At 39.6% G+C, this 15,039-nt stretch overlaps 1 protein-coding gene across 1 annotated transcript; it reads left to right on the plus strand.

Annotated features, from left to right (window-relative positions):
• The first annotated feature begins 1,465 nt into the window (after positions 1–1,465).
• LOC308105438 (uncharacterized protein) lies at positions 1,466–15,039 on the plus strand. The gene is made up of 16 exons (XM_080456161.1): positions 1,466–1,717; positions 3,072–4,377; positions 4,843–5,012; positions 6,204–6,409; positions 6,680–6,947; positions 7,562–7,651; positions 7,745–7,903; positions 7,993–8,139; positions 8,457–8,693; positions 9,112–9,261; positions 9,383–9,623; positions 11,035–11,322; positions 12,034–12,261; positions 12,350–12,481; positions 12,876–13,235; positions 14,184–15,039. The coding sequence occupies exons 1-15, from the start codon at positions 1,664–1,666 to the stop codon at positions 13,220–13,222; spliced, it is 4,023 nt and encodes a 1,340-aa protein (XP_080312287.1). The 5' UTR covers positions 1,466–1,663; the 3' UTR covers positions 13,223–13,235; positions 14,184–15,039.

Raw genomic sequence — 15,039 nt, forward strand, 5'->3', positions numbered from 1 at the left:
TGAAATTGGGATCCCAACCTGAAAATGTAATTTCTGTTTGCTGGAGAGAGGGGGAGACACGTTGACTGTGTTTGCAATCACAAAATACAACATTCTTTATGGGTCATGGCATGACAAGTTAAACTCTAAATAACAAGAGGAAATGGCCTGTATAAGTCATACAACCAGGTCTTCAATATTTATAAATAAAAAAGGGAGATGACAATAGTGGACCCAGTAGTGATAGTAAAAAAAACAATGAGAATAAATGTAAAAGTATAAAACACAAATCTCCAAAAATAAAAAGCAAAAGTCTATTGCATAGGGCTGTCCATCCAATTAACGAATCCTAATCACAGCATGACATTACGTACAAATTCATCATTTAAGCCTTTTATTTAGGGGCCAATGTTTGAAGTGTAAAGATCCCCTTTTGAAGGACCCCCAAATAAAAATGTATTTGGCCACGGACATCCATTTGAAAAAATATTATGATCCGGGGACCCCATACAAGATTTGTGTCATCTAGAAATGTTTCACAAATATTAAAAAGAAAATGTAACAGTTTTTGAAAGAGGCTAATCTACAAGCAGGTTACTTTCAATTTCAAATAGCCTATGTATTTTGATGCTATAGACCCCTTAACAGTTAACAGACGACGTCACACTGATAAGAACCAGTATGCGCGCGCAGGCCGGCACCAAATGAAACCCATTCTGTCATGTCTCGCGTCTCCGGACCCTATTCAGAGAACTGCGGGTGGAAACCTTGTATGTCCAAAACCGTTACTTTTTATTAAGTTTGTTTTTTAAATAGTGAAAATATAGCCAATATACAAGTTCACAACGCGATCTTGTATATTGGTTGTTTTCACAACATTTGTGGGACACTCTTGCGTGACAAAATGAGGCATTAATTTACGACAAGACATAAAAAGTTAAAATACGGAGATACGATGTTTTTGCCCGACAGCAACTCCTTGGTCAGTGTTGCCAGATTTTGCGAGAGAAATAAGCAATCAGGTCTATGAAAACAAGCCCAAAAGAAGCGACTAGCCACATGAGCACTTTAAACCAAGTATGGGACACGTTGTGAGCTTGTAGATTTGCTATTTAAAAATAATTAAAAAAAACACCACAAATCTTGTATGAGGGTCCCTGGCATAAAATATTTTCAGATGAGAGTCCGCAGACTTAAATACATGAATTTGGAGGTCCTTGACATGAAAATGTTTGAGAGCCACTAACAATATTTAAGAAACAAGCCCAAATAAGCAACTGCACTTTAGAAAAAAGCCAAAATAAGCAACTACAAAAAAATGCAGCCCGCAACTAACCAATATTTACATGCAACTTTACAGTAACACAAGCCCAAAGTCGCTTATAATAAGCGGACATGGCAATATTGGTATTTCTTTTACGTTTGACTTACGTCATATGGGAGCGACGCGTCGTCTAACAACAGTATGTATGCGCCCTGGCTGAAAGTTGGCGCCTATCAGTTTAGCTTGGCGGTTTGAACGTCTTGTTGAAAAAACATCGGTGTTTTCTCCTATTTAAGCTGCAAACATACATGTGCAGCTTATCTTAACAATATTAACATCACCTACTAATACACATGGAGGAGGATAAATTGTGACAACATTCCACCTGCTGAAGAGAACACGGAGGGTTCTGCCACCGACATGGCATCGACTTCTGATCAGAACATGGAGGAGGATTGTGCAGTGGAGGAAAAAGTACCACATTTTACTAATAAAAATACTGCAATGTAGAAATACTGTTACAATTAAAATCTGGTAATCAAAATTTACTTGAGTAAAAGTACAAAAGTAAAAAAAAACCCGAAAAATTGTACTTATAGCACTTGATTAAATGTACTTAATTACTTTGCACCACTGTATATTTTTTATGTTGGATCACAAGACGGTCATCCGTCATGGCCGTCTTGGATGATTGTTTTTTCATTTTCTCCCTTTTTGGTCCGTACATCTACATAAACGTTCTGATTTCAAATATAAAGTGCTTAACCCATGGCCACGGATGTTACAATTATGTCCGGGCCCTCAGAAATACCCGTATCTTCCGTATTGTTCAATAAAAAGCATTTAATCCGATCGGTGGCCATTTTGTCATAGTTATAATGTATCTGCGTGCAATACACCTCCCAACCGATAGGGTCGCGCAGTTGAAAGCATACGGAGAAAATGGCTGCCAATTGGATTAAAATGCTTTTTATTGAACAATACGGAAGATACGGGTATTTCTGAGGGTTCGTACATAATTGTAACATCCGTGGCCATGGGGTAAGCACTTTATATTTGAAATCTGAACGTTTATGTAGATTGTACGGACCAAAAAGGGAGAAAGTACACAACACTATTTTGAAAAAAATGGACAGTGGAGTGACAATTTAAGGTCTTTTAACACTAAAAAATTATATCTGAAAAATGAAAAAATACCATTACTGCATCAAAAGTAATCAACAACAAACTAACTATACACTATAAAACTGGTTAAACATTGGCAAAATTGTCAAATATAAGAGACTCAAAAGTTGTGAAAATAGCCGATCTGCAAGCTCAACGTGAGGCGTTGTGAGCTTGTAGATCTGCTATTTTCACTATTTATCTGTGGAACTGAGTCAAACTAAATGTAATGCCTCAACTCTTACAATTCCAAGTGTTTGTCAGGGTGGTGGGTCCCCAGTTCAAATATGATTATTTTTGGGGGTGGCGGGCTGAAGAGGTTGAGAACCACTGTTGTAACCCCCCGGTCCCCCACGCATGATGTATAATAATATGGAAAGCTTGTCCTCTGTAAGGAACATCAGGACTCAATAGAGTCACAATTTTAGAGGAATTAAGCAAAAAACTGATGTGCCCAAAAAGAATAGCTGGGTCCATATATATTTATATATATTTTCTTTTCGCCACTTTACTGATGGTGTTGCCTTGACTTTGATGTCTCTCCATCATGCTGTATGCCCCCCCTGCCCTGTAATCTGTTTTTAACTGCTGTACTGTCTTTGGCGCCTGAATTTCCCCAGCGGGATCAATAAAGGTCTTCTCTTATCTTCTCTTATCTGAACAGAACATGGAGAAGGATTGTGCCAACAACATAGCATCTACTTCTGAACAAAACATGGAGGAGGATTGTGTCGACAGCACAGCATCTACTTCTGAGCAGAACATGGACTTGGGTTCCGGTTCTGACCTGGAACGCTGCATCAACTGCAAAGTGGGGCTCAACTACAACGAGAAAGAGGGGTGCGTGAGCAAAGTGAGAGTATCATCACTCGTCGACGCGGAGACTGCGAAAATACTGTTCCCTCATCTTAAGCCGTCTGACTTTTTATGCGCAGAGTGCGTCAAGGACGGCACATGGGCCGGTAGGGGCTCTTCTTCTGTCAACAGTACACCACCTCCATTTAAACGAGACAAGGCAAAGGGTACTGTGGGTGGTGGTGGGGTTCCATCGCTGCTTCCTGCACCTACATCTAAGCAGAACACGGAGGGTTCAAAGGGTTCAAAGGGTTCAAAAAGACCAAACATGAACAGAGATACTGTCGTCGGACCATATTCTGCTTCTATGTTGAAATTGGCAGGTTCTCTCAAGAAAATATCAAAGCAGAACAAGGGAAGTTCTGTCAAGGCACCATCTACTTCTAAACCTACTGTTGTCGTTCCCAGGCTGCCTACAGTGCTACCTACCAATTGGAACGTGAAAGATTCTGCCAACAACAACGACATGCCATGTCCGTCCGAACAGAGTGCGGAGGGGTCCGGTTCTAAGATTATTAGATGCAGTCTCTGCAAAAAAGAACTCAAATACGACACACACAAATCCCTAGAAAGAATAAGAATATCTACGCTGGTTGATTTGAAGACTGCGCAAGTACTGTTGCCCCATCTTTCACCGGAGGAGTTTATATGTAGAGATCCGTGCGAAAAGTGGGTACATTCAAAAACAGAGCCATGCGCTAAAAAGAAAAATAAGCGCACCTGGACCGGTTGGAACGCGAAAGGTTCTTTGAGAGTTTCTGCCAAGTACAACGACATGCCATCTATGTCCGAACAGAGTGCGGAGGATTCCGCTTCTAAGATTATTAGATGCAGTCTCTGCAAAAAAGAACTCAAATACGACGCACACAAATCCCTGGGAAGGACGAGAATATCAAAGTTGATTGATTTGAAGACTGCGCAAGTACTGTTGCCCCATCTTTCACCGGAGGAGTTCCTATGTAGAGATACGTGCGTCAAGTGGGTACAATCAAAAACAAAGCGAAACGGTCAAAGAAAGCGCACCTGGACTGGTTTTTCTATGAAAAAAAACCCTCTGCCTCAAGTGCCTCGCAAAATAATGAGAATGGATCATGGCTCTACAAAAACAAACTCAGGTTATTATTATTATTATCAATAATAAAGAACAATTCTCTCTCTCTATATATATAAACTATTGTTATTGATGATGATTATTTTCTTCAAGGAAATAACAATTACATTACAATACCAATGTTTTTGCTTTTTGGTCTTAACCACATGAACCCTGGAGTCCTTATTAATATTATTATTTTCAAAAATAGCAGATTAACAAGCTCACAACGTGTTGTGAGTGTCTATCTATTTCATGTACGACCAAGTATGTAGGGCTTAAGACAGTTAAGAGGTTAACTTTTTTAATTGTCTACTAGATTAGTCACATTAGCCTGTATATAAACCAAAGAATGCAGCCCAAAATAAATGCATTATGCGTTTGGAATTTACCAGCCATACAAATGACTTTTAAAGGATTTGAATACAATTTTCCAGTATATAAACAAGATTTTTTTCTCCCCTTAACGACATTCATGTTGTCTGTCCAGTGTCCACACCAGATGTTCCATCTCCAGCGCCCAAGAAGGTGTCGAAAAGGAACCAAGCGATTAGCTATCTAAAACATGGACAATATGTTTCTGCATTCAGAAAACTGCAGGACGTTCCAGTTGCTGCAGCCGCTTTCAACAAAGTGTGCCAAGAAATCATACGCAAAGAGGTAGGGTTGTCATGATCGTGACATTTTAGTTGACTATACATTTTCATACAAATAATTGTGATTAATAATTGTTTTTGGCATTAAACATGATTATGAAGACCATTTTTATTTATGTTTGGCTTTTAGGCTTTGAAGTTGCACAGGACAGATATGACAAATGACTTGAATATACAAAGAAATGACTGACATATTTAATAACTTTATCCTAAAAACGTTAACAGTGGAAACAGCCCAGCTACACGCTCACAACACGTTCTGAGCTTGTAGATCTGCTATTTTTTTATATATGGACATTTTACAACATGGAAACAATTATAATGATTATGCAAAATAATTGCGATTAGTTGCAATTATGTCAAATAAATGCGATTAGGTGATAATTGTGACAGGCCTACAAATAGGTAAGTTAACCCTGAGCTGAGCAATAGGCCTACTGACAAACTATGGTATTTTTAATTGAATCCTTGGATAATGTGGCGATATCTTTTTTTAGAAATGGCTAGATCCTTTGCTCCTAGAGCAAATGCAAACAAATACTTCTGTTTTTGTTTATATATAATAATTATTATTGCAACAAAAAAAAACGTATCGCCATATATCGCGGGACGATATATCGGCACACCCCTAACAAGCACACAACGCTTTGCTGTGCAATGCATAGAGGCCATGTTGATTTATGCAGGTGCCCCTGCATACATTATAGATAAATACATGTATTAAATAAACATAGCAACATTGTGTGAGTCAGTCCTTCAAATAAAAATAAAGTCCAACTGTCATTGTGGCATAGAGTCAAAATGTAATATTTTGAAGGGAACCTTTAAAAAAAAATGTATATACATTTGGAAATATTTTGAAATGAGAAAAAAATCTTTTCCAGGCCTGGAAAAGGTTTGGAATGAATAGATCTACAAGCTACAACAACATGTTGCACCATGATACGGTGTTAGCTTGTAGTTCTGTTGTTCGCTCAAGTCTGTCTTAGGGCACTGATAGCACTGGTGTAAGAGCCTTATTTTTGCACCATATGATTGCTAATAGCTATAGGCCTGGAAATGGGGTAAAATACTGTCCCTGTTAAACCCTGTAGATACTGGCCCCCCAAAATATTCATCTTAACATTGAAATGATATCATCTTAAAAGAAAGCTGTATGAATGTATTGATGATTGTTTTTTAATGTTGTTTACAGCGTATTAAGTTGGCCAGAGATATGGAGGGACCTTTCAGGAAGCAACCCACACCTGAAAACCTGTCCTCATTTTCTTGGAAGAAGACCAATGCATGGGTTGAGGAAAAGGCACCTCTTACTCATAAGTGCCTACAAGGGATGTTCCCACAGGCACAAAAAATCACAGGACAATATGTGGATCATAATGTTAAAGAAGAACCACGGAGGTGTGTAACCCTCTTAATGACATGATGATTTTTTTAATTTGTGTATTTGAGATGGGGATTTATTTCACAATTTTGCTACACATTTGAATTGTATTATGTTTAAAAGCAAGAGTCCAATAGTATTTCACTTCCACTGTAAAAAAAAACCCTGTTCTAATAATCACGTCAGTACTGTGTAAAAGAACATAGTGCTAACTTTCTAATAATCCCCAGTTAGTTATTTCTAAAAGGAGCATGAAGCTAACTATGTATTTTAATGTTGGAGTGTAGGGCCATGACTGAAGAGGAAGCTCAACAGCTGGTGGATAAGAGGATTGCAATGGCCACGTCTATCGCTCTGTTCACCAGCAACAGAAAACAATCATTTGTCCAGACTCTTATTGGTGTTGAGATGTGGAGGGAAGGTTGTCCTCAAAAGATGTTCAAGATCATGAATAGCCTTGGCGTCACCCAGTCCAGAGTCCAGGCAAGGAAACACATCGTCAGACTCCAAGATGACCACGATAAAGACGTTAAGCTGTGGAAAGTACAGATTGAGGTGAGTATATACAGTAGGGGGGCAATATATATATGTCTCTGATGTCGGGCAGAAACTAGCTATGTCCAAAACATTAACTTTTCAGGGAAAAAAAACATGTTTTTGGAACAACACAATACTGCCTCATCAAACTTGGTATGGTGACTTTATACATTGTCAGATACTTGAATGTGTCTTTATATTATCATCACTTTACCCAAATACAGCTCAAATGGAGTTAGAAGGTTCTTAACCATTAATGTGGAGATTTTCCGTCTGACTTCGTCATTCTAATCAATGATGGAAAAAACGTCTATCTCCAAAGTTGGAGTTAGGTGGTTTGACTGACAGTTTTGAGGAGCCAATGGCGTTAGGAGGTTTAGTCAGAAGCCCTTTTTAATACTTTTCATTGGCTCAATATTTGTAAAACCCACACACAAAAAGGGTGTTCAATAGCACTGATTTATAAAAGTTGAAAACTGGAGGTAGCTAGTTTTCTGCCCGACAGCAACGATATTTTATATATAGATATAGATACAGATGTAGAGATGGATAGATTGCTTGCTTTCTGGTGTGATTCAAATTGAATAATTGTTTTCATTAAACACCTGCACCGTCATCTCCATTATGTTTAGAAAGAACTAAAGCTAGGAAAGAGGAGAATTGCATCCAAAACCCTAGCCAATCGAGTTCCAGCCTACTCTCTCAATTGGGACCGAGTCAAGGTATTGCTTTAACTTTTACGTCATATTGGTTTATTATCATTTTGTTGAATGAATTCTTCCCTAGCAATAAAACCTCATGTCTTTCCATAACAGATAACATCCAATGCCAAGCATGAACGTCTAGGGGGAAACAAGCCCACAACTTGGGCATTTCGCTTTGCCCATAGAAACCGCATACCTTTCAGCGTTCTACAAGGGCCTCCGAAAAAGGCAGTTGAGGTGTCACCAAGCAGCATCCTCCCATCCAAACAGGTACACAGCCTTTATAGAAAACATACACATGACCACCAGCCTGCTGTCAACAAAATAAATATGATATTTTCTTTCTTTTTTTATGTTAGACATATGAGGCACTGCGGCAGCGCATGAAGACAATTGTGATGCGCATAATTGTTGACAACCTCACAGCCCTGGAAGAATTGAGAAGCAAGGTTGTATGGCACATTCCCCATGCATACTCCAAGCAGATGAAGGAGAAGAGCAATGTTGTAAGTCGGCACGTACAAATGTACAATCACTCACATTACGAACACTGCAAATCCCATGGAAATCCAGCCTATATTTCTTTAGATGCTGTATGTTGTGTGGGACCAAATTGTTGGACTGGGAGCAAATCTATGTTAGCTGGGTTCTATGTTCCCCGCTTACAACCCACTTACACTCACTAACCCTAACGTAAGCGGGGAACATAGGGATGGACTGATGCCACCCACCAGCTGACAGACTGGGCCCTCTTTAGACTAGTGAGGCTAAAGATAGTGAAATTCCCCGAAATTTCTGTAATGGGACGTTTTTTTTTCTTCAGGTAAATCTTGGTGCAGTCCCTGTGGACTCGAGCACAACAGAAGGAGATACTGAGATAATGGACGGCCTTATTGAATATGTTCCAACATGGTCGGAGAAACCCCACGAAGTGTTGTGCTGTTCAGACGGCCTGAACATTGACACGACGGAGGAGCCCAGTGAATCAACAGCCAAACAGACATTTGAAGGGCTTGTGGACGCGCCACCAGAATGTCACAAGGAATCCCTGTGTTACCAGGTGAAAAAACTAAGTGTTTGAGTTGTGTACATGTATGAATGAAGAATAACTATCACATAACTTATCTAATAATGAGGGCCCTCAGGTGGTGTAGGCCAGGGTACCAATCCACCACGGTCCCCACGGTACATCCCGCTTGGCCGAATGTATATTCAAATACAAAATTGTATATACATGTTCATGGGTGGGAAGCCAGGGGTGGTAGGGTAAGGTTTGTCACTCTGCCAGTGGCTGCTATGGGTTGGGGAGGTGCCTCTCAGAGGTGCTACGTCCTCCCGGTGGGGGCTCCTCACCAGTAGGTTAAAACAGCAGTGGCGACAGAAGGGAGGATCAAAAAGAGTGTAAAGATAACTGGGTACACAAAAGAAAAGTTGTCTAGTTTTGGCAATTCTATTTATCGTCATCTCTTGAACCACAGGACATTATGCAAATGCTGTGCAGTGAGAAGAGCCTGGAGGCTCGAGGATCTCTGTCCCAGCTCAAATCAGTGTTTGCAGTGAGAGGCACGTGTATTGAAGGGAAGTGCAAGGAAACAATCCAACGTGTCTGGGATTTGGATTTCATCACGGTAATATTCAGAAAATGTACATTGCATGGCTTTAACTTTCCTCATACTTATAGTGTTTCCATGCATGTTCTGCAATACACATCACCTAAACCAAAAACTTTTTTTTTTGTTCCCTACAAAGTTTGCGACTTCTGCTTACATCACTTTGTACGCTGCTACCGAGTGCAACCTTGACACTGTTGATCAGCAGCCTTCAGACTTCCCCACAGACCCTGAGGCCCAAATGGAGTGGCTTAGTGGACTCTCACACAGACTGGTGGACTTGGTGTGGATGCCACCACCTCAAGAAGACATAATTGCTGCTGCTGCCACTGCAAGTCTCTCTGAAGTAGAGAAGACTGAAGTCTGTTTCTGTGGAGAAGGTAGGCCAATAAGAGCATGCTTTAAGTTATTTAAAAAAAAAGTCTAATCTAGATGCTACAGACCTATAGTATATTAAACAACCCACTCATAAGTGAAAGCCATTTCTTCTAACAGCTTAGTGACTTACAATTACTTTGCTAAGTTCCAGTCTGGATTTTTGCCCACGTCACAGCACAGAAAGTAAATAAATTGACAACAATAAAGCAGCTCTCTCAACCCAAAGCAGCCATTATGTGAACATCTTACCACCAGTGCTGCACTGAAGGCCATGAGGGAGAAAACTGAATTGGTTTTAAAAAACATTTGCAAGGCAGGTCCATGGGATGCATGAACATAAATAGGCAAAAAACGAATTTGTGATTAATCCACTTAAAATTGGTGAAGGCGGCCAGCAACTTGACTGTAAACATATTTACTCAGTTCTGTAGTGATACTTTGATATTAGAAAATAGGTGCCGTTTCAACATTTGCCCAAAGCAAACACTCAGTTTCCCATAATCCCTTATGTGTGCAAGGGTAAAATCTTAATCCGGTCCATTATTGCCATGCAGCTAATCTTTTGAATGCCTTTATATGCCTTATTTAGTACCTTGAACTGCCTTTGTGAATGCATGGATTCAAGTTCTCAGTCGCCACGACTGATTTCAGTCATTTGGATTCCATAGAAGTCAGCATGTCTTCTATGGAAGCATGTCATGCACCGAAAATAGACTATCTACAAGCTTACCACGCATTGCACTCCGCGTGTTGTAAGCTTGTAGATTGTCTATTTCCGGTTATTCGCTATTTTAAGCTTAAAGAGTACTTGAAGTGGTCAAACTGGTCAAACAAGTGGTTCAATCCTCCAGAAAATCCTAATGATCTCAGATATTTCATAAAAGCAAAGGTTAACCCTCTGGCGTCTGGCATTTTGTTTTAAATGACCTTTTTTGTCAGCTTAAAGAGTACTTGAAGTGGTCAAACTGGTCAAACAAGTGGTTCAATCGTCCATAAAATCCTAATGATCTCAAATATTTCATAAAAGCAAACGTTAACCCTCTGGCGTCTGGCATTTTGTTTTAAATGACCTTTTTTTGTCAGGGCTGGTATGGCTGACTTTAGCATCAATCTGCAATTTCTTCAACTGGTTGGTTGTATAGCTACCAAAACATCATAATTATACATATTGTGCTAATTGTTTATGAAACACAACGCGTGTGTGTGTGTGTTTGTGTGTGTGTGTTCCTTTCATGCTGTTTCACGAATTGCATATTAGGAAATGGCCTGGAAACAAAAAAAATGATCAGTCGTGAGATTTTATTTTGCTTTAATCCATGTGAATGTAAAGTGCTATACAAATAAACTTGTCTTGCCTTAGATGTCAGATAGTTGAGTGATTGTATATACAAATCTCTGTCTACTTCCTTTTAGAAAAACCCGGTGTAAAATTAGTGCAGTGCTGCAGCAACCTTTGTGGAGGTGTGTGGTTCCATGAAGGTTGTGAGACGATAGACCCAACAACCGATCCGACCGTCACTCACGATTGGTTCTGCAGCCCAGCTTGTCAAGGAGATGGCACCTACATATACTGTCACTGTAAAGAGCAACGAGGGGGACAGATGGTACAGTGTGCACTCATGGACCAGTGCAGAAGACATGAGTGGTACCACAAGAACTGTCTGAGTCTGTCAGAACAAGGCAATACTGACTCTGAGGAGTGTAAGAAATAACTCGATGTCCTTTCCAATGTCCTGTTGTGTTGACCGCCTAGACTCCTAGACTAGAATCATCTGTGACTTGTAACTTGATTTTGACTCGACCATGTATGACTTCAGACCTGGAGGTTTTATGGCTGGGACTTGAGCTTTGAACTTTGACTTTTATGAATTAAAAGGAAATAAAAAAGCATGTACAAATTAAGCTATTGTCCACAAAAAATGGACTGAAACTAGAATTACCTGAAGTAAATGATCTGATAATGATCGCCAGAGGGGACAAAGCGTGAATTAAGAGTCGCATGATATATTTTCACACTATACAGCATAAGTTACTCTGTCGTAAACAAGAGTTTGGACTGGTTATAGAGGGACTTGAACTTGAGTTGGACTTGTGGTTAATTGACTTCACTACAAAACTGCTAACCAGTTAAATCTAACAAATATGTCATCGCTAATGGGCAGAAACCTTGTATGTCCAAAAACCGTTACTTTTCAGGAAATGGAACAAAAAGTTTCAGAAACTGAAAATATTTTCACTAATTTTGCTTTAAACTCTTGTACGACGGAGTAGGGCATGAAGTGTTAAAAAACATAAAAAGTTGAAATATGGAGATACGAGGTTTCTGCCCGACAGCGACGATATATTCCTAAGTACATTTGAAATATAATGTGCTTTACAAAATGCTTGATACTGTTTCTTTCCCCATTACAGCTGCATGGTACTGTTCAGAGATGTGCTTCATTGCGTCCGATGCAGACGACCATGTGCTCAACTACACAAAGGCTCTTGTGTGGGAGGGGCTTTATAACATGGCAAGACGAGATGCTATCAAAGAGGGTGATGGAGAAGCCATGACGGACTTCTGGAAAATGGACATGGTTCTGTTCTGGGCAAGAAAACACCTCAAGGATTTTACCACCTGCCATCGAATGCTCACCGGTAGGGCTTAGAAAATGTAATGTGTTGCTATGGACATTCTTTCACTGTTATACCAATGTAATTAATCAAATGCATCTTGTTTGAATAGGGATTGAAGGATTCTATCCAGAGCACATTAGACACGACATGAAGTGGAACCGTGTGGCAAACCTTGAAGGAAAACCTGGATGCAACATCAGCTTGGATTTAGTCAATGAATTCATGAATATCGAATTCAAAGGTATGTTACTGAACTTATATTTGCTAAATGATTTCACAGTTTCGGTATGTAATTTGTTGAGTGACAAATTTGACGCCACTTCAAAATGGTGTAATCACTATATAGTGCACTATATGTATATAGGCAGTAGGGAATGATTTCGGACACAGCTATGGTCTGAAGCTTCTGAGGAGATTTTATTGTTAAAAAACATCTATTCCAGAATTCCATAACTGTCTGGAATTAAGAGTAAATGGTGGAGAAAGGGCAACACATACTCAAGCATATAGAAGCATTTCAATTGTTGGTCAGATAAAAGTAGAATACATTTTACCGGGGCCCCTTTAATACAACCTCAAGGGTCCCTCGAGGTTCCCTGATGTGACATACTGAGCTGTAATTCTGTATTTTGTAGAGTCCTTGGGACGTCTGAGCAACCACTACACCAATGAAAGGATGGAGCTTTGTGGAATGATGGTAGGAGCAATTGGAAACAAGGCGAATCAGCTTCTCTTCGCGCTAGGAGCAGGGAACGGCAGCGGCCTCGCAACATCCCTGGCATCGTCACACGTCTACAAGAGAAGTAGACAAGCTGACATCGCTAAGTTTGTGGCCGAGTATAAGAAGGACCATCTCTTCAGGTACATTCCTGGGAGAGCACACCAGGGCTTTGAGAAGTTCACTTACCAGCAGAAAATCAAAACCCCCAAGAAGATGGGGAAGACGATGAGGACTCTGGCACAGGACATGGACCAACAGTGACAGATGAAAATAAGTGAGTGCCACAGTTCACATTGCATTTAGTGTTGGGAAGTGTTTTAATAAGGTACACTAAAGTAGAACATCAAGTGCAGTTCAATGCGCTTCACAGAAGAGGTTAAAAGAAAGGAGAATACAAACAAAGAAACGAGTACATGAATAAAAAATAAAATACATAAAAGTACATTAAAATGAAATGCTAGAGTAATGCATAGACTTAAGTAAAAGCAATGCTAAAAAGGTGTCTTAAGATTTTATTTTAATTTGATTTTATTTGTATTCATACAATGTAAATTCTACAGTATGTGCTTCACATAATTATACAGTATTATTATTATTGTACAAAGACAACAAAAATAGACAGGATAATTCACGAAAGTGCACATTCATTTAAGGGTTCCGGTTCGGGGATTTGAAAATATGGTCACGTTCATTAGCATATATAAATAGTGTGACTCTAAGTCACCATTTGTACTTGGACACATAAAGTATTGCAATCAGATAGGCAAATATCACTCATTGTGAAAAATATACCCTTGACCTTGAGATGGGGCAGATGGCAGGCGCAATTCATGGTGCTGTCAGCTGTTGCAATCCATTCTTGGAGAATTCATCACCCCTCAGTTTTATTGTACCACAGCGGTTCTCAAACATTTTCATGTCAAGGACCTCCAACTGGATATGTATTTGGAAATATTTTTTGCCAGGGACCCCAATAAGAGAACATTTTCGAGAATAGTAGATCGTCTATTTTTGAATAGCCGAAGCATAAAATAAGGAAATGATTTTGATGCAATGTTTACACTTTTTGCAGGAACCCCCTCAAGGGCCTCTGGGGGTTCCCAATCCCCACTTTGAGAACCACTGCATGAAATCCTATACTTGAAACCAACCATGTTGAAACACAATGGACTCCACATCTAAAAAGGCCTCTTTTGTTCTTTTTCTTCTGTTTTTTAACCAGGACTCTTGAGGCACAAAGACATGTCATCTCTCCTGCAAGGATGCCTGTTTGACCACATTTACTCAATGGAGCAGTTATCTGATGGAAAATGACCCTTTGTCAAGTCCCGCCCGTGATCCCGCCCCTCTTCACAACCATCGGTGCGAAGAAATCCTCTTTCCATCCACTACCATTGAATTCTGTCTTCCTTTTTTCAGTTGTCTCGTATTTATATTTAAAGTATTCAATACTTATATTAAACGTGGCTTCAGTAGAAAAGGAACATCTTTGGTGCAGTATACCTGGGCATAAAGTTGTTTTGTTAAGTTTTCCCCCAAACTGGATATTTTTTATATATTTCTTTGCAAACTCAGCATAAACAACCAGAAGGAGGCGGTGATTGGTCGGTCAGGGAGACAGTTAGCCTATGTTATATTGTGTGATTATTAAAGGAGGAAGAAACCCTAAGCTGGCTTTGTTTGTTTTCTGGGTCAGGGCCAACTACAGCAGGGTAAACGCATGGCAAGCTGCAAAAGGCTGACCATATAGTACATTGTGATGTAAGCTGCAGCTGCGTTGCTTACTAACTTTCCATGGTTTTAATCTGCTGTACTTTTTTAACCTGACTCGGAAAACAAACTACAAAATCAGCCTCGGGTTCCGTGACGAGATTTATGCATTTTTTTTCTTCATTGTGATGTTGATAGTTTTTAGTGAAGCAAGTCATTCTGATTGCCTAACAAATCAAGCGATATATGTTCAGTTGATATATGTTTTGTATATCTTTTTTTGGGCATACACAAAATGTGATCTTGATATTTGTCATTAGAAAGCAATTCATTCTGCATAACAAAATAAAAAGTCATTTAAAATTGTA

Source organism: Gymnoscopelus braueri, assembly GCF_963280865.1.
Source record: "Gymnoscopelus braueri genome assembly, chromosome: 17".
In the NCBI taxonomy this organism is placed as follows: domain Eukaryota; kingdom Metazoa; phylum Chordata; class Actinopteri; order Myctophiformes; family Myctophidae; genus Gymnoscopelus; species Gymnoscopelus braueri.

Excerpts from the sequence above, each read along its gene's own strand:
- LOC308105438 (XM_080456161.1), top strand. The coding sequence starts at position 1,664 with ATGGCATCGACTTCTGATCAGAACATGGAGGAGGATTGTGCAGTGGAG. Across the intron at positions 4,378-4,842 it reads CTCTACAAAAACAAACTCAG|TGTCCACACCAGATGTTCCA; the intron begins GTTATTATTATT and ends TTGTCTGTCCAG. Across the intron at positions 6,948-7,561 it reads TGTGGAAAGTACAGATTGAG|AAAGAACTAAAGCTAGGAAA; the intron begins GTGAGTATATAC and ends CATTATGTTTAG.